Source organism: Anastrepha ludens, chromosome 4 (genome assembly GCF_028408465.1).
Source record: "Anastrepha ludens isolate Willacy chromosome 4, idAnaLude1.1, whole genome shotgun sequence".
Taxonomy (NCBI): domain Eukaryota; kingdom Metazoa; phylum Arthropoda; class Insecta; order Diptera; family Tephritidae; genus Anastrepha; species Anastrepha ludens.
In genome coordinates, this window is record NC_071500.1 from 86542726 (window position 1) to 86568671 (window position 25946).

The 25946-nt window shown below is 34.6% G+C and overlaps 2 protein-coding genes across 6 annotated transcripts; both read left to right on the plus strand.

The window, feature by feature from the left end:
• The first annotated feature begins 1247 nt into the window (after positions 1–1247).
• On the plus strand, positions 1248–5496 carry LOC128860068 (ubiquitin-conjugating enzyme E2 R2). Of its 3 annotated transcripts, XR_008454214.1 has the most exons (4): positions 1248–1401; positions 1932–2556; positions 2646–3043; positions 3115–5496. XR_008454214.1 is itself a non-coding variant. In XM_054097309.1 (3 exons), exons 2-3 carry the CDS (start codon positions 2005–2007, stop codon positions 2964–2966), a joined length of 873 nt encoding a protein of 290 aa, XP_053953284.1. In that variant the 5' UTR covers positions 1248–1450; positions 1932–2004; the 3' UTR covers positions 2967–5496. The 3 variants fall into 3 exon arrangements, 2 of the variants coding, with proteins under 2 accessions (XP_053953284.1, XP_053953283.1); XM_054097309.1 differs by having other exon boundaries at positions 1248–1450; positions 2646–5496; XM_054097308.1 differs by having other exon boundaries at positions 2646–5496.
• Positions 5497–8589: 3093 nt separating this feature from the next.
• LOC128860069 (neuralized-like protein 4) lies at positions 8590–19949 on the plus strand. Of its 3 annotated transcripts, none has more exons than XR_008454215.1 (14): positions 8590–9200; positions 9267–9623; positions 9690–10362; positions 10420–10909; positions 10976–11152; positions 11220–11560; positions 11621–12364; positions 12428–12699; positions 12843–13157; positions 13225–13477; positions 13556–13901; positions 13972–14085; positions 16201–17920; positions 19686–19949. XR_008454215.1 is itself a non-coding variant. In XM_054097311.1 (14 exons), the coding sequence occupies exons 2-14, from the start codon at positions 8937–8939 to the stop codon at positions 17822–17824; spliced, it is 5970 nt and encodes a 1989-aa protein (XP_053953286.1). In that variant the 5' UTR covers positions 8590–8712; positions 8775–8936; the 3' UTR covers positions 17825–19949. The 3 variants fall into 3 exon arrangements, 2 of the variants coding, with proteins under 2 accessions (XP_053953286.1, XP_053953285.1); XM_054097311.1 differs by having other exon boundaries at positions 8590–8712; positions 8775–9200; positions 16201–19949; XM_054097310.1 differs by having other exon boundaries at positions 16201–19949.
• The last annotated feature ends 5997 nt before the right edge of the window (positions 19950–25946 follow it).

Here is a 25946-nt window from a genome sequence, read left to right on the forward strand (position 1 = left end):
TTCATTTCCATGACGGTCAAATGCAAAAACTGCTCTCTTTTTGTTCGATCTTCACAGTACATTTTCAGAAAAACTTCACGCATTTGAGCGGAAAGCAAAAGAGCGGTGTGTGTGCTGATCAATACCGCTATTACCGCGATTGCTGAGTGTATGAATATCTCGTATACTCGGGTGTTAGATTTGAAAGCAATCGTATATTCAACTTCGGCTAAGCGGTGTGACGTGTGAACTCTGTCAAATGAGGAAAACACCGCAAACACCGCGTCGTCATCCCTTGCAAATAGTGAGTGTCTGCAGTATAATTCATAGCAGCGCACGGAAAAAAAGGATTTTTTTACATACTATGAGCAGTATTTTTAAATGAAAAGTTTTTTCTTTATTGAAGCAGTGATATTATATTATTGTATATTACTATTAATTATGACAGAAAATAAAATGAACTTTAAAATAAAAATTGAGAACCAAATTCATTCTCTTACAAATTACTTATCGTACAAAAACAAATAATAATTTTTCTTTTAACTTACTTCTAAAGATACTTATGTATAAAGATATAATGTATAAAGATATAAAGAAATTTTCTCAGCAATAAAATTTGAATTCTCCGCCATTATAAATCTTTTAAAAATAAACATATAATTACATGCACACATTAATATACATACATATCTGCAAGTAGAGTGATTCGTGCCCTTTGTTAATGCACTGCCGACGAAAACAAAGATAAAAAAACATAAATAAGAAAGTGGACTCCTTCGAGTGCTAATCATTTATGTATTGAGTGAACGCGCGATGGCATAGATATTTTTTAGCGGTACTCTTTTGCTTGTGTCTTATGATCTATTTGGGCAGGCGGTGTTTTCAGTATTTTTGTCATTCGGTAGCGGTCATATGCAGCACCGCATAGCCGAAGTGATCGCTCAAGCGGTAGTTATAAACGAAGCAAAGACTGAACAAAGAAGGACTCGGATGTACAAACGATATACATAGAACATTTACTGCTCTGTTGCGGTTCTGCTCAGCGCAAACACCGCTTAGTTTGCGTTGGTCGTACATATTGATACCGCTTTTTTTGTGAGTGGATCGCAAGTCAGAAAAATACCACCGCTTGCAGTTCTCTGGTCCAGACGGTTGATGTGGTAATTCGTTCGAATCCTCAATCCGCTTATTTAAAAAGGTAACTAAAATTGTACGGACCTACCACACTTTCCAAGCAGTGCTGCCAAATTAAAGCAATATTCATTCAGAATGGTAGTACTGCTATTTCGATGTCTGAGTTTGTCACAGTTTAGCAAAGTGAAATCGGCGAAAAATCATTGTTCATTGCACACAAGGAAAATCAGTAATTTTTAGCTAAATAATCCATTTTCATAAAAGGCAATATCAGAAAAAGTGTGAAAAGTAAGTTTAGTGTCAATTGCAGTTTCTCGGCGTAAAAAAGGGTGGAAAAGTACGTAAAAGATCGATTGCATAGCGCAATGGTCGTGCAACCAAACCGAATGAAAAGAAAATGAGAATTCTTCCAGATTGCAAATTGTGTGCATGTGTAGTGTTGTATGTTTTGTGGTTGTTTAAGCCTGCTTCTTCATATCATTTCTGGATCTCTGAGTTAACTGCATTGTTTGGCTGCAACTAATTACATATTTTCTATAATTTCTGACTTGGTATATAAATACATCACACGAGGTCTAGATTTTGTGATAGCAAGTCTAGTGACTGCGACTAGTCCTAGTGACGCTACATGCTCACCTTGGCGTATGCTCGATTGCGGCTAATAAACGATAGGCTGGCGGGGGGCAATGACCCTCAAATACGTTTATAAATATTCAAATTTACTCATATTCGAAAATATTTTTACAACTTTCTTAACACTCAAAAAACATCATAGAACATATAGTCACATTTTCTATGATTTTATTTCTTTTTATTAGCACAAACAGATTACGAATTTGGACCTTCAATACTAAAACTTAAGAAATAAGCTAAATTTTGCAACTGCCCCAAATGTCTGCAAATACAGCATCTACGTCGAATGCGACGGGTTCGTCTAACACCACAACAACGACGACAATGCATAGTTTACCTGCCGCCAGCACTAGTACACCCAGCAGACCGGCGGTACGTGCCCTAGCTCTTGAATATAAGTCACTGCAAGAAGAACCTGTCGAGGGTTTCCGTGTAAAACTGCTTAACGAAGATAATCTCTTTGAATGGGAGGTGGCAATATTCGGACCGCCCGATACCCTCTATCAAGGCGGATATTTTAAAGCACATATGAAATTTCCACCAGATTATCCATATTCACCGCCATCTATACGCTTCCTCACAAAAGTTTGGCACCCAAATGTTTACGAAAATGGGGACCTATGCATTTCCATATTACATCCACCGGTGGACGATCCACAAAGCGGGGAATTGCCTTGTGAAAGATGGAATCCAACGCAAAATGTGCGCACTATATTGTTATCAGTTATATCGCTGCTGAATGAGCCGAACACATATTCTCCAGCCAACGTTGACGCATCTGTTATGTATCGGAGGTGGCGCGAATCGCAGGTATATTTTTGTATTTGCCCAAACTAATACCTATGTATTTATTCTTGTATGCAACATTTATAACTACAACGACAAAATATTTTTTCAAGGGAAAGGATAATGAATATCCGAGCATTATACGAAAGCAGGCACAGGCTGCAAATGCCGATGCCATAAAAGAGGGCATAGTTGTGCCGATGACACTCGAGGATTATTGTCTTAAACCGACACGCAAAGCGTCCACAGAACCAACGCTGGACACGAATTTCTTTGACGATGATTTCGATCTCGAAACTGAAGATGATTTGCCAACCGACGAGGACGATGAGGATGACGATGATTATGACCTTGACGAAGACAACACGAAACGTAAAGACAATGGTACGGCGGATGAATCGGCTGATGATAGCGGCAAAGGTGAGACATCGTAATCTCACACAGCAATGAATAATGATTTTTGCTGCGGAATATGGGGTCTTAAGTGCAAGGCAACATTGGCAGTTTGAAGGTAAGAAAGGCGAATGGATAAAAAATTAATTAATAATTTTGTAAATGGTAAAACATGAACATATGAAAAAGGTCCTCAAAAAATGCAGCGCAAATGTGGCAACAAAATTCAGGAACAATTTATCACTTATTTCGTGTAAAATATGAAGAAAAAACGAAAAACACAATTATGTTAAATATTTAGAAATCGAAAAGAAAAGTAATTTATTCACTTTTCGAAAAAGCAATAATGCAAAATTACCGTATGTATTTTTTGTAAATGAAATAATTATTGAACAAACATGCATACATATACAAATATACTAGAGGAGTGCAGCGTAGATGTAACCAATACCCTTTAGCAGCAATTAGCAATTAAGTGTTTTTCTAAGAAAGTAACAGTAAAAACAGTAAACAGGAAATATAAAAACAAAAAAACGTGTAAAGAGTAACAACAAAGATTAAAGCCAAATAATTAAAAAAAAGCAAAACTGACAGAATGAACCGCAACAATATGCCATACTCGTAGCGCGATAAATATCAACTATTTTAAAATCAAATTGTGTATCACACGCCCTACTCCTTGATAAGTATGCTATGCTAAACGTGATTTTGACCATAAACAAAAATAAATTTATTAGTTCATATTTGTTTTTGGTAAGTAAATGAATTACCTCCTTTTGCGCATACTAATTTATCTTAACTATCCCGCTGCTCTGCTCTCAACGTAACCACCATGGATTGACAAGCTTGCTATCATGCACTAGCACTCGTTCACTTATCACTTATCGAAATTTAATTCAGATTCAGCTGTATTATACCAGCTATGAGATCATACATTGAAACATACACGCACTTCAACTACTTTTCTTTTCTTTACGTCCAGACATTTTTAACTGCAATTTTAAAAATTTTACTTTCAATAAAATACTCTTTGTGAGTGTACTTTTAATTAAATATGCAATTAAGTTTTTAAAACTTTGAAGATGATTTTGCATAACATTGCTTGTACTACAACACACATATGTTTTTATTTTTCAGCAAAGCAATACATATGTATTTATTTTGTATTAAAGCAAGTTAATGTATGTTTTGTTTTTTTTTTATATCGTACGCCTCTTCACATTTTTTATTTTTTTGTTCCAGAGCTATATTTTTATACTCATATGCACATACATACATATGTAATAGTTTTTAACATTTTATGTATTTAAGACTTTAATTTTCTGCATTACGTACTAGAAAATATAATTCTGGTCTTAACGTACCAACGAATTATTTATGAACTAATTAATCTCGTCTGTGTGTATGTATGTATTTAAATTTACGATGTACATATGTTTTTTAGAAGAAAACCAATTTAACTAATGAAAAATATAGATTACATGCAAGAATTTAAAACATCCCTACCTACATATGCAGCAGTGGATGGCTCTTTCGAAAATTATGAACACAGGCTCAAAATGAAAAATGGCTCAAAATAAACAAACTTTTTTAGAAAAAAGTTTAATTGCAATTAAAAAACAAAAAAAATTATAATGGAAATTGAATTAAAAATTACGTAATATTAAAATATGTCTAAGCCAAGTATGAAGACATAGAAAGACACTAGCAGCTAATAAATTGCGCTACAAAAAGGTTTTGATTTAAATTGTTTGAACTGAAATTGACTTAATTAAACAACTGACTTGTGTTAATAATTTTCGAGACAGTATTCAGGTCTGTTAAATTTAATGTATACCATGAAAGCTGAAAAGTATACAAAAGTATATATATTTTTTGTTGTTGTAATAAACAAAAAAAATGGACAGAAATAAGACAATTAAATTTTCTATATAACTTAACACACAGCATACAATAAACAAAAACAAAAAATAGTGATGTAATTATTGTAAAATATAAGATTGCGTTGAAAGACAAATTCAACTCATTGTTTTTAAGATGCAATTATACACTAAAATCTCAGTTAATAACAAAAAACAAAAAAGCATTGATAAAACTTAACTATAGCGAACAATTGAGAATTTTGCTTTATTGACGCTGAGGCATAAGCGCCGTTGCTTTGATGTTTAATCATGTTGTGAAAGTAAAAGTGGCATAGAACGGAATATACATACATATATAGAAATATATACCTAGAAACTGTAAAACAATGAAAATTAACGCCAATTTGTATTGAAGTCTATTTCTCAATCCATACACAACCTTTTATAACTCTTCATTAAAATTTCTCTTCATAATAAAAAAATAAATAAATAAACAAAAACAGGAACCTAATATAAAGTAGTAATTATAATTTGTAATATTGAAATGAAGTAAGCGGAGCTTAGACTCAGAGAAAATAACTGCGGATGAATATAAGTATACACCTACTATAAGAAATACATATGTATGTACGCTATAATAATAAATAAATAATAAATTGTAAAATGATATACAAAACATATGCAATAAAATTCTTCTATCATTCATTCAGTCCGATGACACCTTCAGATTTTGTAAAAACGTCATAAGGCTGGCACAATGCGTAATCTAGAATCTTTTGGTCAGTGATTGGAAGTATATACAGCATTGCGTTAAATATTTAAATTATAATTATCAATGCCATTGTTAATGTACGCTGTACACCTGCTTTCCTTTCATGCGAAATCAGTTAGCTCACATTTTATTATTAAATCATTCATCACCATAAAGTGTGGTGTATGGTATTTTCCTTCCAGATGCTCTGTTCGGGATGGATATGAAGTACTGTTTAGTTTCAATAAATATAAATCATGTTTTTACGTGCTTCAAACCAATTTATTTTTGGAAAGTGAAAAATACATAGCCAAAAAAAAACAAGTGAGCTTGAACTGGTCTTGAGCCTTATTAGGGCATAATAATAAAAATACATTTTACTATTGAAAGGGTCTTCCAAACTTCATTATTATTTACCGTATTAAATTCCATTACTTGGTTGAAAGCTTCACAATGTTTCCATGGTGATGGATTCATAATAAACGGTTTTACTTTCTCTGCAATTCTGTATACGTGATAGGTGCTAAAGAAATATCGTTTGGGCACTAGTTTATATGTATTTTAGGTTTATATTCATGCACCTCTTGTTCGGTATATTTCGCTGCTATATTCGGCATGCGTTTAGCGCGTCATAAATCAACGACACGCTACATTTACCATAACTCCAGGTTGTGCCTTTCATTCTAAACACCGAAGTCTGAAATTAAAAAAAATCAAATTTTTCTTAAGTTCGTTTGGTCAATGACTGTTGGGCGAAGTCTGTCAGTTAACTTGCAGTAACTGCCGGTAGTTTCTAACCAGAACAAAAATTAATAATAACTAATATTTTGACTTACTTCGCAAGTTTAAAAAGAAGATACTAACTTTTTTGGAATAAATGTGGACTCTGAAAGGAGCATAAATATTAAGGTAAACTACTTGAAAGAGTTTATTAAAAAAACTTTGCTCTCCACCCCGACAAAACATCTGTCCTTTTATTTTTAAGTATATTGGCATGTCATTTGACCCGTGCTTTCAATAAACTTTTAATTTAACGCTTGAGAAATTCGGTAATGTATTTTTTGTTCGTGTTTTCTACTATTATTTAATTATGATTTAGAAAAATAAACAAAAACAAGTATGAGGCAGATAAACATACAAAACAGCCATTATAACAACAATTATTGTAAACAAAACTCAGCTGATGTGCAGTTGTCGTGTATTCACAATGGGTTCTTCTGAATCCTTTTCTAATCATTCACAATAATGCAACTAATGCGGCATCAGCTAACCAGACCTTGGGTAAAATAAAATCTTCATATGAAGTCATTATTCGGTTAAGTTAGGACCCGCTAAAGGCAATATTAGCCAGAAATTGGGTAAATGGTTCATAATATTCACTTTTTACCTTGCTATGATTTTAAAATTAATTAAAAACAATTTCAATACTGACTTGGGTGGCCGTGGCTTATTTTGCATCTTTTCTATACTGACGTCACAGCTCTTGGGAAACCGTAATCTTATATTTTACCATTCTTTCTTAAGAGTCAGTTTTACCAAGGAAACTTAAATTAAACTTAAGTTATATTTTAGTGAAATCGTGCTAAGTGCAACTTATATATATATATAGTAAAATTTGCGTTTTACATTGCTTACTTAAGAATGGAAAATATTTGATTCAAAATACGAAACACTTGAAATGATAGTGATTTCGTTTATTTTTATATATCAGACCAAAAAAATATAAATACATTTTCTAAATTTAGAAGAAGGTAGAGAGTTAATGGAGAATGAATTTCGCTTCGCCAGAATTTGATTTGCATTTGATTGATATAAATGCACGTTTCATCAAACTAAGAGCATTTTACATAGTTTGCTTATTAATTCAAAACTTGTCACGAAAATCTTTTTCATTATGTAGTCGAACTTAACTTAACTAGATTAATTACTCTTTTGAGCTTGGTGGCGGTTAACTCCTCTAAGCCGGGTAGGCCTGCACACACGGTAAGCGAAATCCAGGGATTTCTTTGACATTGCACTTTCATCGTATTCGTATTTCTGTATTTTTATCTCTCTTTGGGCTCGCGCTCAACGAATGAATGGCCAAAGAAAATTGTCCGCTTAAGTGTCAAAACCACGCAAGAAACAAAACAAAAAGTCCTTGTGTAAATGTACGAACATTTTCGAAGACTTCTTATAAGAAAATGTGCAAAAAGGGTGAGAAATCATCGTGTAAATTGGCTCTAACTAGCGAGATTTCCCACAAAAAAATTTCTCTCCCGGATTTCGAAATTATGAAATAATTTTAGATTATGAAGATACTTTTTTGTGCATGCCTGGGGTTTCTTTGTTATCGACAATTATTATTACGAATGTGAGGAGAAACGTCAAAATAAAAACTAAATCAAATTGACGCCAGTAATGAAAAGAGGTGTAATAAAATTTTTGTTAGATATTTTTAATTGTGCATTGATATTAAAGAAGAAAGCGTGTGTGCATAGTCGATTTGGCCTATTATTGCTTTTTATAAAATGTGATATCGAATTTCGCGTGCGCATTGCTGCCATACTTGTTTTGCAATTTCAGTAGACATCGTTTACGGATTTCCAACAACTGTCTATTAGTAGCAGGGAATTGCGCAATTAACTTAACTATTACTTCTTTTTGCCTTTTCTTTTTTTAATTTAACAAACCAAAAACACTATAATGTACCACCAAACCTATTTTTATGAGGAAAAACCTTGCAAAAAAGTCTTGTCAGCTATTTGTTAATTGTGTGGATAATTTGCCGTATGTGAACGCGTAGATTAATTTTTGTGGATTTAGTGGTAACCACTGCATGTGTGCACGTACCTTAAGATACTAATTAATAGCTTAAGCATTAGTTTACGCTGGCAATGCTTTCTCTCCCGCTTATCTTTCAAGCAAATTTATCCAATTCTATTATTGTTTTGGCATTCAGGACGTATTTCCTTCTTTCTTTTGTAGTAAATTCGTAAATATTTTGTTTATTATCAGACATTTCGTTTTGTTACTTTCGCATTTTTATGTCAACGTTTAATTTGCCTTGTTACTGCTCCGCCTGCGATTGGTGGTGAAAAAGAAGAGTAGACAAATTTTTCACTTTTTGTGAAAATTCATAGAAGAAAACAATTTTCATTTTGAATTAAACAAAAGAAGAAAAAATTCAGATTTGTATGCTACAAAAATTTAGAATTTAGTGACCGTTTACATTGCATTGCTGGTATTTTGTGCAGAAGAAGCTGGGTCAGTGAGTGGAATAGTGCAGCAAACTTGATCGATTGGTGCAGACAACAAAGGTATTTTGCTTTAAATACGTCTCGATACTTTTGAGAACCAGTTGTAAGCTGCGACAGTTAGGCTAGCGTTAGTGAGTCAAGTGTGCCCGTTTACAATAAATGGCTAGTGGCGGCGGAGGAGCTGTTGGACTGAGTGGGTCTGGCAGCGGTGGCATCAGTGCAGCGTTGGGCAGCTGTGCTGGTACTAATCATGTCAACTCGCAAGCACTACAAACATTCCATCAACGTTGCGGACGCCGCATTACGCTTTCCAATGGCAATCGCACTGCAGCGCGTTCTGTGCGGGATTTCAGTCACGCGCTCGTGTTCAGCGCAGAGCCGTTAGTAGACGATGCACTTTTTGAAGTGGTAATCGAGAAGAAGGTATGTGGCTGAAAGTTAATATTTTTTGTGGTTTAATGCAAATATTTTATATAAATTTTATTATAGAATCACTCATGGGGCGGCAGTATTGAGATTGGCGTAACGGCGGAGTCACCGGAAAAGCTAGAGCTACCTTCTTGCGCTACGGCTATGCGAAATGGCACTTGGGTTATGTCCGGTATTGATGTACGCAAAGATGGTGTGTGCCTAATTGAGTTTTATGGCGTCGACTTGGAGACGTTAGGCGAGCGCGATCGTGTTGGCGTGATGCGCACTTCCAACAATGAATTAGTATTCTACGTCAATGGTGAACCTCAAGGTATAGCTGCGCGTAACATGCCCAAAACCTTATGGGCGCTAGTCGATTTGTATGGTCGTTGTGTGCAAGTCTCACTCTGCCCCACCGATGTTGGCGGTTCGGGGGTAAGTGGGCTTTGAAGATGGTTAACTAAAATTGTCAATTTAAATATTAAATTATATTCATTGCAGGATTACGTTGACTCATGTGTACAGCAGGCTCAGCAAATTGTGCAGAATATCGATGTGCCAATGAGTGTGGACGTAACTGTGGTTTCTTCTGCATCACCAACGGCAAACAACGCCAATAGCGGCGGGGGATTAGTTTCAACCATTAGCACTAATGCCGATATAAACGCTGCATTATCAAGTCTTGGCAGTGCAGGCGCCGCAGCTCTTTCGACGATATCACAAACTGGCCTGCATAGTGCATTACCGCTTTCTTCTTCTGCTGCTGCTGTGATCGCGAATACCGCAGGATCATTGCAAAGCGTTGTTGACTTTTATGATATGGATCGATTGCGTTTCCACACGCGCTGCGGTTCGCTGGTCAAGCTGTCGCCGAATTGCCGCTGCGCAGAACGCCGACGTCCGCTCGATGAGTTCAATAATGGCGTGGTCATGACACATCGGCCGCTCAAGGATAATGAGCTGTTTGAGATACGGATCGACAAGTTGGTGGACAAGTGGTCAGGCTCGATAGAAGTGGGTGTAACCACACACAATCCATCTGTACTGCATTTCCCAGCCACTATGACCAACATGCGCAGCGGCACAATAATGATGTCTGGCTGCGGCATACTGACTAACGGCAAAGGCACGCGCCGACAGTATGGCGAGTTTAATTTGGATGAGCTGCGCGAAGGTTAGTTATCTTCATACTCCTCTAGATAGCATTACTGCAAGTCTCTGCATCTTATAGGGGATCGGGTGGGCATGATGCGCAAGTCCAATGGAAATCTGCATTACTACATCAATGGTCAGGATCAGGGTGTAGCGGCAACTCGTGTCGCTCAAACGCTTTGGGGGGTCATAGACCTCTATGGCATGACCATTAAGGTGACCATCGTGGATCGCGACGAGCGTGAGCAACAAAATTTAGTAACGCGACGCAACAATCTCATACTCACCGCCACCTCGGGGCTTACTAGTGGTGCAATGACTATCAACAATGCTGCAGCAACAAATGCGCTCATTACGGCGAATTCGGCTACACTGACACCTGTTTTGAGTTTGCTGAGTCCCGAAGGTGAGGTGAGTTCGGCGGTGGCTGCTGCAGCAGCGGCGGTATTGGGCGATTCGGCGCTATCGGCACCAGCGACGCAGCGCAATGACGATCGGCTCACCTTCCATCCGCTTTGCGGATCACATGCCACAGTGACGCTTAGTGGCCGCACGGCATTGCGGCCAAAGTAAGTTTGCAGAAGTAAAATTTTATGACAAACGCACGAAATTACATTTTTTACTAAAATACCCAGTGCATCCGATGACTTCAACAATGGCGTCGTGCTAACACGCCGTCCCTTACGTCCCAATGAATTGTTTCAAGTGCGTCTCGAACGAGTGGTCACAAAATGGGCTGGTTCTGTTGAAATGGGCGTGACTACGCACAGCGCTGATGAGTTGGACTTTCCTTTCACCATGACAAACGTGCGGTAAGATTTCCATAAATAATCTTTATTTTCGCGCGCATGTTTCTGTATTGACTTTGTTACTTTTCAGCTCTGGCACTTGGATGATGACTGGAAATGGTGTTATGCACAATGGCATCACAGTAATCGAGCAGTATGGCCAGAATCTTGATCGCCTACAGGTGGGTGATCGTGTGGGCGTCGTGCGTAAAGACGACGGTACACTGCATTTTTGGGTTAATGGTGTTGATCAAGGACCAGCGGCCACTAATGTGCCGGAGCGCGTATTTGGAGTTATTGACCTTTACGGTCAGGCGGCGCAGGCTAGCATAATAGACACATCTGAGTGTGGCAGCCCTGATACAGGAAATTCCACCATCTCCAATACAACGCTCTACAGTGAGCCACCTTTGCGCTTCCATAATATACATGGTGAGTTTTGAGCCAGGCATCATTGCGTTGCAGTTAACATTTATTGTTTTTTTTTTGCAGGCAAAAACGCCGGCATTTCAAACGGTGGTCTCACCGCCTCTCGTCCCAATTCGCTGGCGGAATTCAACGATGCCATCGTCTTTAGCAATAGGCCGCTTCGTCAACGTGAATTGTTCGAAGTCGTGCTAGAAACTATGGTACGTCATTGGTCGGGCAACATAGAGATCGGCGTAACTGGCACGCGTCCCGAGGACATACAACTCGCTGCTAATGCAACTGATCTAGACGCAAACGATATGATTATACTCTGCGGCTCTATGATATTCCACAACCGCAAAACTATACGTTCGAATGTGCTTATTGACTTGGATAGTCTGGGTTCGGGCACACGTGTTGGTGTTATGCGTAACGGCGACTATGTACATTTCTTCATAGATGGCGTCGATCAGGGACCAGCTTGCGAATGTCGTATGCCAAATGTGTGGGCAGTGATCGATTTGTACGGGCAGTGCGCTCAAGTGACACTCACACAAACCCAGCCAGATATACGTGCACCATATGCGACGAGTGAAAATTCGCAGAGCTGTCAAGCGACCTCGGTTATACAGCCAGCCACATCGGAGACGAAACACCGTTGGACCTGCATATCTGGTCATGTGACGTTGTCTCAAAGTTGGACGGTGGCTTCGCGTATTACAGGCGCCTCGGCGGCACTTTCTCGTTGTGTGGTTTTCTCTGAGCATCCCTTAAGCGTCGGCGCACCATTCGAAATCAAACTGATTTCGCACAATCCCTTATTTGCGGGTTAGTTGTGTAAATTTTCCACTCTATTCAAATTCGCTTAACAAAAACTGCTGTGCTTTACAGGCTGCCTCAATATCGGCGTTACCGATTTGAATCTCTCCGATGACTATGTACGCAAAAATATACCCTTAGGCATTAAACGCATTCCAGCCAATGTTTGGTACGTATCTGGTAATGAAGTGCGACACAATTCAACGCTGCTGCAGCGATCGATGGCTTCCTTGGAGTGGTTGCGTGTTGGCGACCGCATTGCGTTGGAGCTGACGCCGGCGCGTACGCTGCGCATACTGCTCAATTCGGAGGACATGAACATACAATTTCAGAATGTACCGAACGTAAGTAACGAGAAGCGTGCAACCCACGAAAGGGGGCAATTATGCTCCTGGCACTCAATATTTTTCTCAGCTTAAGATTGTAACTGTATTCAAATAGAAACTTTAACTATTGTTCTGCTCTTAAACTACTATCTTTTCCAAAGGACGTTTATGTCGTCGTTGAGCTACAAGGTTCAACAATGGCAGTGCAAGTAATCTCCTCGCAAGGCCCAACTTCTCCATTACGTCCGTGCACCTTACGGCTGCAAGACTCACTTGACTTCGGCGTGGATCCGCTTAATAAACAAGACTCCATGTTGGAATCAATTGATTCGGAAATGCAAACATACGAATTCTCTGAACTGCATGGCAAACATGTACGCCTCTTGGATGAACATCGCGCCGCAATGCGCACGCAGTCCTACAATCAAGGGCTGGTATTTGTGGGCAAGCCACTGTGCAAGGGCGAGAGTATTAGCGTGAGTACAGAATTATAGTTCATGTCTCAATCGCCTTTATGCTTATTTATTTTATCTTCACACACAGATTAAAGTCGACGCAGTGAATTCGAAATGGAAGGGCACTATCGGCGTTGGCGTTGTAGCCGCATGCCCGCAACCAACCAGCGTCTCACAATTGCCGATCTCAATTTTACACTGTAGGCGCCCATGCTGGGTGGCCACACACGATTACATCAATATAAATGGCCAGAAAATAGCGTCGAAGTATGGTGAAGCACTGGAGCAAATACAGCCGGGCACGGTGATCACCATGACACTTTCAAATGTGGGCATGTTGGGTGAGTGAGTGGCAACAGCAATGAAATTTCAAAATTTATCTTATTTCTCCTTACGACAAATTCGAACTCTCTTGGCAGTAATTATGGTTGGGTCTATTAATTTGGAAGACTTGGCTGCCGGCTTGCCTAACCATGTGTATCCCGTTTTTGATCTCTATGGCAAATGTGAAAAAATTTCGCTCATTACTAGCAATGATGTGGGACGCAACAGTACGCCGATTATTGAAGAGGCGGCGGCATTGGAGTACGACAACTTGCATGAGCAGGATAATGGGGTGCCACAGTGTGAAAAGGCTGATTTGGAGGTGCATGAGAAGGAAACGGAACACGTGTCGCAACAGCAGCAGCAGCAGCAACAACAGGCAATGCAGACAAGTGGTGGAGCGGTGGGGGGTGTACCGGCGGGAAGTAGCAATGCGGCGATGTGAGATTGAAAATAAATATGGAAATTTTATTAAATACTAATTGCCAAAATATGTATTTTATGCAATTAGGAACCGCTCGGTGATGGAAAGCGTTTCGGAGAATTTGATGCTGAATATTTCAATTAAAAATCGTACTTTGGAGCAGAATCGAGCTGTGGAATCTAGCGCAGCTAATAACTCGTGGTACGTGAATGAATTGAAAAAAAAAAAATAGAAAACACTTAAAGAAATTAATTTTGTTGCCCTAATATTAGTTTGGGGAAAAAGAAATCCATTATTTTCGCGCTGTAGTGATCGATATCTCGTAAAGTATCCATCAAATAATTTCAAGTTTATGCTCGTTGTCAAGCTGACATTTCACACTAAAAAAATTATATTTTATTTTTTGTTGTGAAATGTCAGCTTGATTGCATTTCACAGTTTTTCTTTGATAAAAGCGAAGGTGCAAACAAGGGCGCTGAAATTGTGAGTATTGTTTAGGGTGCCGATATTGCCAATTTTGTATAAATTTTGGTATTGTCGATTCCGTTCAGGCATTTTTGATGTTAAAGAAAATGTCGATAAAACTGAAGTTGACTGGCAATTATTAGTAGTAGCATCGCCCAGGAGCTAGAATTCGACTATAAAACAGTTTTAAGCAATTTGCGTAAACATTTACGCAAAAATAATGGGTTTCTTTTTCCGAAAAATAATTATATGTATGTATGTGAGTTTTAGAATTGTTTTTTTTTATAACTTTTATATATATTTTTAATAATTTTTATTTATTTTTTAATAATTTTTATTTATTTTTAATAATTTTTATTTATTTTTTAATAATTTTTATTTTTTATATATAATTATTAAAAATAAATAAAAATTATTAAAAATAAATACTTTTTATTTTTGTTTAATAATTTTAATTTTTTTTAATATTTTCTTTTAATAATTTTTTTTTCATAACTTTTTTTAATAATTTTTATTTTTGTTTTAATAATTTTCATTTTTTTATACATTTTTTTTTAATAAGTTTTATTTTTTTTAATAATTTTTTTTTTTAATAATTTTGTGTTTTAATAGTTTTTATATTTTTTAATAGTTTTTATATTTTTTTAATAATTTTTATTTCTTTTTTTAATAATTTCTATTTTTTTAATAATTATGTTTTTTAATAATTTTTATTTTTTTAAATAATTTTTATTTTTTTTTTAATAATTTTTATATTTTTTTTAATAGTTTTTATATTTTTTTAATAATTTTTATTTGTTTTTACTAATTTTTATTTGTTTTTAATAATTTTTATATTTTTTTAATAATATTTTACATATTTACATATTTTTTAATAATTTCTATTTATTTTTAATAATTTTTTTAATAATGTTTTTTTTGTTTAATAATTAAATTTTTTTCATATTTTTTTTTGAACATTTTTATTTTCTTTTCAATAATTTTTTTTTAATAAGTTTTTTTTTTTAATAATTTTTAATTTTTTTTTAATAATTTTCATTTTTTTAATAATTTTATTTATTTTTTTACTATTTATTATTTTATTTTTTACTATTTTTTTTAATAATTTTTTTTTTAAATAATTTTTATTTTTTTAATAATTTTATTTTTTAATAATTTTTATATATTTTTTTAAATATTTTTTTTTACATATTTGTTTTTTAATAATTTTTATATTTTTTTAATAATTTTTGTTTGTTTTTTAATAATTCCTATGTTTTTAATAATTTTTATTTTTTTATAATAATTTTGATTTTTTTAATAATACTATTTTTTTTAATAATTTTTTTTTTAAATTATTTTTATTTTTTAATAATTTTTATTTTTTTTATAATTTTTATTTTAATAATTTTGTTTTTTAATAGTTTTTATATTTTTTTAAATTATTTACATATATTTTTTAATAGTTTTTATTTATTTTTAATAATTTTTTTTTTTTTAATAATTTATTTTTTAATAATTTTTATTTCTATTTAATAATTTTTATTTTTGTTTTTAATAATTATTTTTAATAATTCTTTTTTTCTTATGTTTTTATTTTAAAAAGCTTGCATGCACTAGGTAGGCAGCACTAGCAGCTAATTTATTTATAAAAATTTTATTGTAATTTTGGCAAAAGAAAATTTTCGAATTTCTTCAGTTTCGGCTATATTAAGATTTTCCGGTTACCAAGCAATTATCTATATAACACAGCATTTGTTCATTCCCTACATTTTCGTTATATCGAGATTTCACAGCAACGGTAAACTTCTAATCAAACTACACTCCAATTTTTCTTATATGTCGCACTAAATTTCACCTCCGATTTTCCAGCTGCCTCCGCGAATCGCTGCAACTACAGCACAATACCAATCTCAACATACAGCGCAGCCAGAGCACTCAACGCTTCCAGAACGCCATGAACGCCTCGGCTAACTCAACAATAGCTGGCGCAATGGGCGATGCTGGCGCCGCATCCACATCCGCCACATCAAATGGGTCGGCGTCAAACAATGGCGCCGTTGCTACTTTATCTACTTCGTACGTAAACGATACAAATAAAGACTACGATGCCTACGAGGAGGCAGGCGCTGTCGGTGGCGTGTCATTGCAAAGTGAACTGCGTCGCTGCAGTTCGAAAGAGAACTTGCTCGATCCGCGTTCCTCTAATAATTTAGATGCACTAGAGCAGCTGGTAAGTAGTGTTGGTATACATGGCGCAAGTGCTAGCTCGGCGGGCGTGGCGACAACTGCAGCGGGCACACTTACGAATTGTATAGCGTCGAGCGAACGCGCTCTTGAAACTGATAGCAATTTAACTGCTAGCGTTTTGTCCGCCGCACCCGTTTTGGATGCTGCTGATGCGAACGTCGTTGATATGCACGATGATAATGCTGGGGAGCGCGCCGATGAAGAAGAAGATGTTGACGATGATGATGATGATGATGACGATGACGATTTGGAGGACAATGATAATTTGGAGCACTTGTTATTGCTGCAACAACAACATGACCTGTTGCGTTTACACTATCAACAGCTGAATCAGCCTTTATCGCAGCATTTCGGTCTGCTCTCCTCTTCATCGTCCACACAATTTGATTCGCTACAATCGATACCCTCCATTGAACGTAAGGATTGTGAATACTTAAAATTGGTGCAACAATTCCGCGCCTCGCTTGTGCTGCCGCAGTCATTTTTCCAACCGTTGACCGATCCTGTTTGCTTTTGTTCGCATTGCAACGCTTTCGTTTCGGAAAAGTTGCACGGATGGGTATATTTCAAGTTGAATCAGCAAACGGTCAATTCGGTAGCCGCCCAGCACTCTCTCGACACCGGCGAATGGCTGCCGCTATACTATATGACGCGTGTGGACAAAATACGCGCCATACTCGACCACGGCCAACCACTGCCGTTGGAGTCGAGTTGTGAATCACACGCTGCGACAAGCAATCAGAAGGATGAGCCAGGCACGCGACTCGAATTGCATTTCTCACCAAATGCTGCTGGCATTTTGTCAATGAATAGCCAGCACAAATATAAGGCCAACTCGCATTCGTATCGCATAGGCACCGCTTTTGAAGTGTACGTGCGTCGACAATCGCTCTGCTTGTCGAATAGTAGTAAGATGAATGTTACAGCGGCGGTGGCTGCTTCATCGAGTGCTGCAGCAGCGTCGCTGAGTTTGTTGGAACGGCGTTCTTCCTGTGATTTGCTGCACCCGCACGAATCGAGTAGCGGCATAACGCTTGAACCGAGTAGTAGCAGCAGCGGTGGTGCCGGCAGCCTTAGCGGCGGCTCAACGTCGAGTGCATCACTCAAGGACATGACTTGGTTCACCAAGGAGGCTGGTGCTTGTGTCATAACAGCGCTAATACTAAAATTAGAGAAAATAAGGCCGACAAACGTCGATCATCCTCGTGGAAGTCTAAACCTTGCTTTGGGTGCAGATGGAAACTGAAGGAAATAATTGAAAAAAAAAAAACACAAAAAAATTAAAAACAAAAGCTTGCGACAGTTTGAAATGCTGGATGAAGTGAAGCTATACGGCTACGCTGTAAGTAGCACTGCTAGTCTCCTTATCTTTGTTTACTTTATTAGATTTAAAGAATTTCTAATTTTGCACTTTTGCATAAAATTTTATATATCTACATATATTACCTTATAAATTATTGAAATGTATTGCAAAATTATTTAGTTTAGTAATTAAACTGCTAGTCGATTAGGCAGTGCGCATTAATCATCATTTATTTATTTAAACATTGCCATTAGTTTAGTTCATTCGCGAAGAAAAAATTTTATAAAAAATTGAAAATTGAAAAAAAAAATGAAAATTTATGTTTAAAAATTGCAATTTTGCTAATGGCTACCGGCAGAGTATGATTTAAAAGCTTTACCTTTTTGAAGCTTTTTCACTAAAAATGTCACTAAAAAATTTTTGAAGACAACTCTAGTTTTATTGTACAGTTACAAAAGTTAAATAAATTTTTAAATCTTTTCCCTTTGGAGGTTTCACAAAAGCTTTAAAAGCTTTAAACTTTGTCAGCTTCTCTTTCGCCTACACATTTTTAGCAGTATTAGCAATACTTCAAAACTTACGCCTTTTTAACGTTTGAGTATAATAATAATAAATACCATTCATTACATTAAATAGTTTCACAAGCTTTTCAATAAGATATTTTAATTGCGCATTTAAAAATTAGGTGTTTGACCGAGCTCCTCCTCCTCACACCTAACAGATTAGAACTAGTAATATTGACATTTTCTTAAAAAGCAGCTGCTGAAATAATCGATCCAAAACTCTAAACTGAGTTGAACTTTCTGAACTTTCACAGGTTTTTAAAGTTCTGAGCTTTTAAGCTTTTGAAGTGTTTTATCAGAGTTTTTTTTTTAACTAAAGCTGTAGTTCAGCTCTTTTTATTTTCGAACTGAAATCAATGCTTACGAGAACTTGTCAAACTATGAAGCGGTGAGTCTAGAACTTTTATATTGACGCCTTTTTAATAAAAACAGAACTGTGAAGCTTCGATTTTTAATGCTGATAACAGCACCATTTTAAAACAATTCAGAATTTAGAGCTTTGCATTGTGATACTGAAATCAATGCTTCACTGACAAAAGTTGGTGTTGAGGCTTTGAAGCTTATTAAAATTTCTTCGAGAAAAGGTGAAATGGAGACTTTGGCGTTAAACACTGCAATCACTTGTATAAAAAAATTAAGTTCAGACCTTAGAGGCCTACAACTAAATCAAAAAGTATTTAGAAAAATTTTAGCGTAAACAAACTGAAAGCTTTCAACTTTCATTCCAAAATAAGGGCTTTATTGATAAAAGCTACAGTGGAGTGTTTTGAGCTTTCATGAAATGAGCACCTCTTCAATCAAAAATTTAAATTGAGAACTTGGAGTATTATCATTAAAATTAATATTTCTTTTTCAAAGTATTAGCTCCAACTCAAATGGGCATATATAGCTTTGAAGTCTCGAAATTGAGAATTGATCAAAGAAGCTGAAGTTGAAACTTTTGAGCATTCGCAGTAAAATTAACAATTGACCAACAAAGCTAAAGTTGAGAAGTTTGAGGCTTCGTACTAATATTGACAATTGACCAACAAAGCTAAAGTTGAGAAGTTTGAGCTTTCGCAATTCACAACTATTGACAATTGATCAACAAAGCTGAAGTTGAGAAGTTTGAGCTTTCGTACTAAAATTGAGCTTTTACACTGAAATCAATGGTCACTCGATCAACAATAATTGACGTTGAGTGTCTTTGCTTTGAATACAAAAGTTTGTTAGGAAATACTGAAAAATAATGTTTTTTTCAGGAAAAGCTGAACTTGAAAACTTAGTGCTTTCACACAGATATGTAAAACTGAAATGAAGAGCTACACGAATACAGACACCTTTACACTAAAATCTTGATTACTTGTACAGAGCACAATTTATTGGAAATTTGAATGAAATAATTCGCCACTTAAGGGGTTAGACTGCTGTAGCGGGGCAAAACGCATATGTTGAGAATCTTTCCAAAGGAAATTCGAAAAAGGCGTTTTATTGTGCGAGTTATAACTTCAAATTAAAAAACAAAACAGAGAAAACAGCACAGTTTTTATTTTATTATTTATTTATTTACTTATTTAATATATTTATAATCTAGCAAATATAAGTTTTTACAAACTATTTTGATAAAACTAGAAAAGATAAAATCAAGGCAAGAATTGACATATATTTCACGCAGCTATTTTGTTTTTGGTGGGTCGATTGATGAACAATTGTCAATTTATCGTGAGCAAAAAAACAAGAATTCTATTTGTTTTTTTTTAATAAAAATAAAAATTTTCATTTTAAAATTAAATTTTTTTTGTTTTTTTTCTTTCTGATTTTTTCTTTTTTCTTCATTTAAAAAAAAAAAAATATATTTTTCTGATATATTTTAAAGTAAAAGAAATCTCAAGGTAAAAAAATTTTGATTTAAATTCTACAATTAGTTTCTGATTATTTTTAAACCAAAAAAACTTTTTTTTCTGATATTTTTTAAAGTCAAAAAACCTGAGGTTTGTTTTTTATTTTAAAGGTAAAAAAACCTTCTTTTTTTTAGGTAAAACCAATTTTTTTTTAATTTAAATTTTAAAATTATTTTTTGATTATTTTTAAACCAAAAAAAATTTTTTCTGATATTTTTTTAAATAAAAAAAAATTTAATGGTTTTTTAAGACAAAAAATTTTGAATTTTAATTTTAAAATTATTTTTTGATTATTTCTTCACTAAAAAAAATTTTTCTTCTGGTGAAGTAAAAAAATCTGAGGTTCTTTTAAAGACAAAAAATTTTTTTTGAATTAAATTTTAAAATTATTTTCTGATTATTTTTAAACCAAAAAAAAATTTTTTTTTTTCTGATATTTTTTAAAGTAAAAAAAATTTGATGTTTTTTTTTAAAGGAACAAAATAATTGTAATTTAAATTTTAAAATTATTTTCTTATTATTGTTGAATCAAAAAAAAAAAAATTCAAGTAAAAAAATCTGAGTTTTTTTTTTTTAAGTATAAGTAAAATTCTGAGGTTGTTTTAAATCTTTGGAAATGTTCTTATAAAAACTAATATATCCGTACTTCCAAGTAGAATGTATTAAAATTTCAAGTTAATCGTTTAAGATTTGTTCCATTTATGAGGTCGGCCGACTTCAGAAATGAAGTTTCGAGAAAAAAAAATATAGGCATGCAAATGGGTTTTGGACCTTAAATTTTTCATTTTCAAAGTATTAAGCAATCTTTTAACCAAAAAAAAAACATCAGTGGCTTGAAAATGAAAAAATTAAAATGAAATTTCCACAGTGACCTAACCCTTTAAGAGTGTGAAACATAATGAATTTGAGAATTAATTATAAAGCTAAGGCAACTTTTTATGTTTAAGAACCAGGCAATTATTATTTCTTCATGGGAAAAAATTTTAAATTAAAAAATAAAGTTGTTTTGTATTTCCCAAGAAGTTCTGCCCAAAAACTAATCACTGAATAAAAAAAAAAACTAACTTAAAAAAAGGCGAAATATTCAAACATTCAAATCTTAAAATGTGTAGTATTACAAACGATACAAAAAAAAACAAAAACAAAAATAAAAAACCAAAAAATCCAGCTAATAAGCAGCACTGACATAAATATACTTATAATTACATTTAAAAAATTTTTGTATTCTAAGTCTAATTCTACGCTTTTCTAATTAATTCAAATTATTCTGATAAACAAATAAGTCTACAAATATTGAAGTATGTAATTGATGCGCCATTAGATCGTATTATTGTACAATAAATAAATAAGCACCATACCTATGAAAGCAAGCAGGCATACATACATACATCTATTTGTAAGTATACGCCCGTTCGCATCTTCTTTGAACTGTACATGTGAATGTGGCTAAATTGTCATTCGTCATTGGAGCTCCCGCAATGGCTAAGCATATAGAATTAAAATTACACATATACACACACACACATCCAAATGGAAATTCTGTAAAAGAGATTATAATTTCTGAATAAATTATTAATGTTATGATTACACAATTGTGCACAAAATTATGGCTGTTTTTATTGTATGGAATTGGTGAGCAAATATGGGAATAGGTTCTTATTAAAAAAACGTTGGTAACTAAATATGATAACGGCATACAACTTTGATTGTAAGTGTGTTTATGTGTACTGGGAGAGGAGAAAGAGTTGTTGTTGCTATAACAGCATAAAACATTCCCACGTACATTTTTGATAAATCGTGTTGAAGTGACACTCCTTGGGCGGCTATACAAACCCTAACCATTATTAATTGGTACTCTAGTACGATTTCTTCTCTTATACACCCCGTTGCAAAATTATAAGCACAGGAAATTAAAAAAAAAAACAATATAGTTCAAACCCGTGGTGGAAAGATTTCTAGAGGTGTGGCTATAAGATCAGACCGTTAACCGCGGCTATTAACGATTTTGAAGGAATCAGCTTATTGGCTAACGCCACATGGTTCATGAGGGCGGTTTATGAAGAAAATATCAACACAGTGGTGATACACGAAAAAAATCAAACAGTCTTCGCTCTTGTTGCTCTGTTGCCGTTTGAACAACGACTGATTAGAAGAGGGTAAGAATTCGCGGGAAATGACGTAGCAGACACAATTTTTTATTTTTCTTTCCTTTTTACTCCTCTCCGCAAGACAAATGTCTTGTCGAGGTCCTATGCTCCCCACGTCGACAAGACATTTGTCTTGCGTTGGTTACGTTAATCTATTTGATTTCTGACAGGGCAGGTGATTAGCCTGTCGCTACCAGTCCTAAACTTAGGAACAACCCCTTCTTACTGCTTGAAGGATCGCACAGATGGTTGAAAATTTCGCTAAAGCAGACAAAATTACTCTCGCAATTTTACTTCGGATGTTCAAATCTTGTAATCCGTAATACTTAAAGTATCAAACTGATCTAAATATGGTAATCTATTCTCCCTGGTTCATACTATGGTGGCGAGAATTTTGAAGGAGAGGCCAACGTCAGACTATTAACCGGCTGTCAGCGATTTTGAAGGAGCTGATTTTTCTGATTCAAAATGTTATTACTTTGAATGCTGTGAAAAATTATGTTTTCTTTTGCTCAGAAATTTTATATTAAATTTTCAATATGTAAAATGTACCTGATTTGGCGGTACAAGTTTTGAGCCAACAACTAAATTTTCAAAATTCTATCCCAGAGGTTTTAAAATTAACGCACCATTAAATTTTAATTTTTCATTTTTATCAAAACATTTTAAATTTGCGAAATTTTGTATTTAAAAATCTATATAAAATAATAATGAGTCTAAAGCTTTATTGAAAGAGTTTTATTTTTCCTAATATTATTTCAAAAATGGTTAAATATCTGAAAAATTTTAAAAATATTTTATTTAAAAACCTATATTAAACTAAGGAAATATTTACCTTGATAAGCTTTCATATAATTCCGAAATATGGCTTTTGAGGGGTGGCATATATCCAGCAGCGCCAAAAATGCGCTAAAAGAAAAACTGGTTTTGGAAGGAATAACAATAGAAATAAATATAAAAAAATTCTATACATTGTTCACTAGTACTCAAACTTTATAAACAAATTTATTTCAATTTTTCTTTACAAAAATTAGTATGTAAAAAATCACGCGACCTGTATAATTTCTTTATCATTTCTCCTTGAAGTGTTGATGGATCTGTAAAAAGTAAAAAAAAAAATCTTGAAAATAAAGTTGCAGTCATAGTCTGTCGAGCCGGATTTTTAAATTTTGAAAAAGTTTGCAATTTACGGCATTTTGAACTTTGTATCTATGGGGGATTTCCACAATCGACTTCCACAGAAATACGCCCAAAACTATAAAGAATAATAATCTGTAAAAAACCGATTTTTTTTTTTAAATTTTGGACGTATGTAACCCCTTAAAGTTACAAAATTTTTACGAATTTTTACTTTTTCAGTTTCCCAAAATTTTTATTTAAAAATTACATTAAAATGAAAATGCAAAAAATTACATGACGTATTATTGTCGATTTTTAGTTCCTGGACGATGCTGCGACTACTAACATGCCGGTCAACTTCGATTATTGCGAAATTTTTTTCTAACATCAAAAATGCCTTAACGAAATCGACGAAACCACAGCTGTACGTTACAGTATCGGCACCCTAAACAGCATTCACAATATCAGCGGCCTGGCTTGCATTTTCGCCTTTATCAAAGAAAAACTGTAAAATGTATCGAATATACTATTTTTTGACTCCCATTGTTAACACCCTGTAACTAACAAACTGAATGAAACAAACAAGAAACAGCAAAAGAAGTTTTTTAGTGGAAAATGTCAGTTTGACAGCGCGCGTAAACGTTAAATGGTCTGATCGATACTTTACGAGATATCGATCACTACAACCGTCTACCGAGAAATTAATGGATTTCAAATTAATATTTTTTTCCAGGACGATCGGGTTTTTGTATATATTTATACAAGTAGGTGTAGGTAAGATTGGGAGAATTCTTTCTTCCTTATCCTGAGAATGCCTTTGTGAAGCTAACTTAAGCGTAGCGCATGGCAGTTACATAGCTTGTCCTTAAAAAATACTAAAAAAAAATAAAAAAAAAATAATAATAAATAATGAAACTGGCTAAAACTAAAATCAATAATTGTATGAGCTTCCCTCGAGAACTGGTTTTTATTTTAATTTCTCTGCTAATTATTTATGTAGGTCAAAGTCATCTAAGCCTGTCTGTGTTGTAGTAACTGCGGAAGAATTTGTTGAATTAATGATAAACGCTCCTTTAGGAATAAATGGCTTGCGCATGAAAAAAAATGAGGGAATCATTTTATACGAGAGCAAGTATTGCCAACATGCAGGTAATATATGGACCTACATACATAAGTATAAAAATATATCTGAAAATAAGTGAGTAAGTTTGTTAACATTTGCCAACCTTGAGCCAGAAAAAATGCATGACAGGTTCTACCCGCTAAAAGCATCTGTGTAAGTATGTGTGTATATATGGCATTTATAAACATTTTAGTGGCATATAAAATGTAATTATGTTAGGTCGTGCATGGCCATTTACTGCAGGAGACGGCGTGGAACCATTAAACTTGAACTTGATTTGATTTTTCGCTGGAGATTATAAGCTACAGGAAGTCAGAAAGGGGAAGGTAGATGTAATAATATGGCTTTAAAACGTGAAAATAGTGCTTAAGTGAAAATAATTTAGAGTGTGGCATTTGGATTATGGGTTTAGATATCATTTAACTACTGGGGTGCATTGTGGAACATTTGTGGCACAAAAACATGACACATACAACGAATAGGAGGAGGAACGCGGCAAAACACCTAACAGAAGTGTACGCGTCAATTATTTATTATTATTCTTTTAATCCTTTGGGATACATTAATCACGACCAATTAAATCAAAAAAGCCCGCCTTGATATATGCAATATATGGAATGTTACGCATACGCCATGTAGAACGCAGTGGCTTTGCTTACTTAAACCATAAGTTGTGATCAATAAAAGAGTAACAAGTTGCTTCTTAAACAGAATGCAAGTGTATATATACATATATATATGTATATAGGTATATATATATAATATATATATAATCAGGTTTGAAACCCATTGTGGGCATAATGAACATAAAACAATAAATGATAGAAAAGGTTTTTTCTAATACCAGGCAGGGTAGGCAAGTGTAAATCTCCGCGTGTATACCTGCCGTGAAAAGGCTACACACAAAAACCATCTGCCATTCGTAGGCGACATAAGACTCTAGGTCGCTCCATTAATGGAACAACATCAAGCCGTACACCACAAATAGGTGCAGCTACTTACGAGTGGCATGAACACTTCAGAAGATACCGTGACTCCATTGAGGATGACGAACGTAGTGGTAGGCCGTTGGCATCGAAAACTAATGAAAACATCAGCAAAGTAAAAGAAAAGTTGAGCAATAATCGCAAATTCACCACCAAGGAGCTGGCAGCGCACTTGTGCACATTGCTTATGGACCGTTCAGGACATTGTAGTTAATGATGTTCAGGCGATAATAATATTTTTCAGGAA

Excerpts from the sequence above, each read along its gene's own strand:
- LOC128860069 (XM_054097310.1), top strand. The coding sequence starts at position 8,937 with ATGGCTAGTGGCGGCGGAGGAGCTGTTGGACTGAGTGGGTCTGGCAGC. Across the intron at positions 11,561-11,620 it reads GCGCTTCCATAATATACATG|GCAAAAACGCCGGCATTTCA; the intron begins GTGAGTTTTGAG and ends TTTTTTTTGCAG. Across the intron at positions 14,086-16,200 it reads AGCGCAGCTAATAACTCGTG|CTGCCTCCGCGAATCGCTGC; the intron begins GTACGTGAATGA and ends CCGATTTTCCAG.
- LOC128860068 (XM_054097309.1), top strand. The coding sequence starts at position 2,005 with ATGTCTGCAAATACAGCATCTACGTCGAATGCGACGGGTTCGTCTAAC. Across the intron at positions 2,557-2,645 it reads GGAGGTGGCGCGAATCGCAG|GGAAAGGATAATGAATATCC; the intron begins GTATATTTTTGT and ends TATTTTTTCAAG.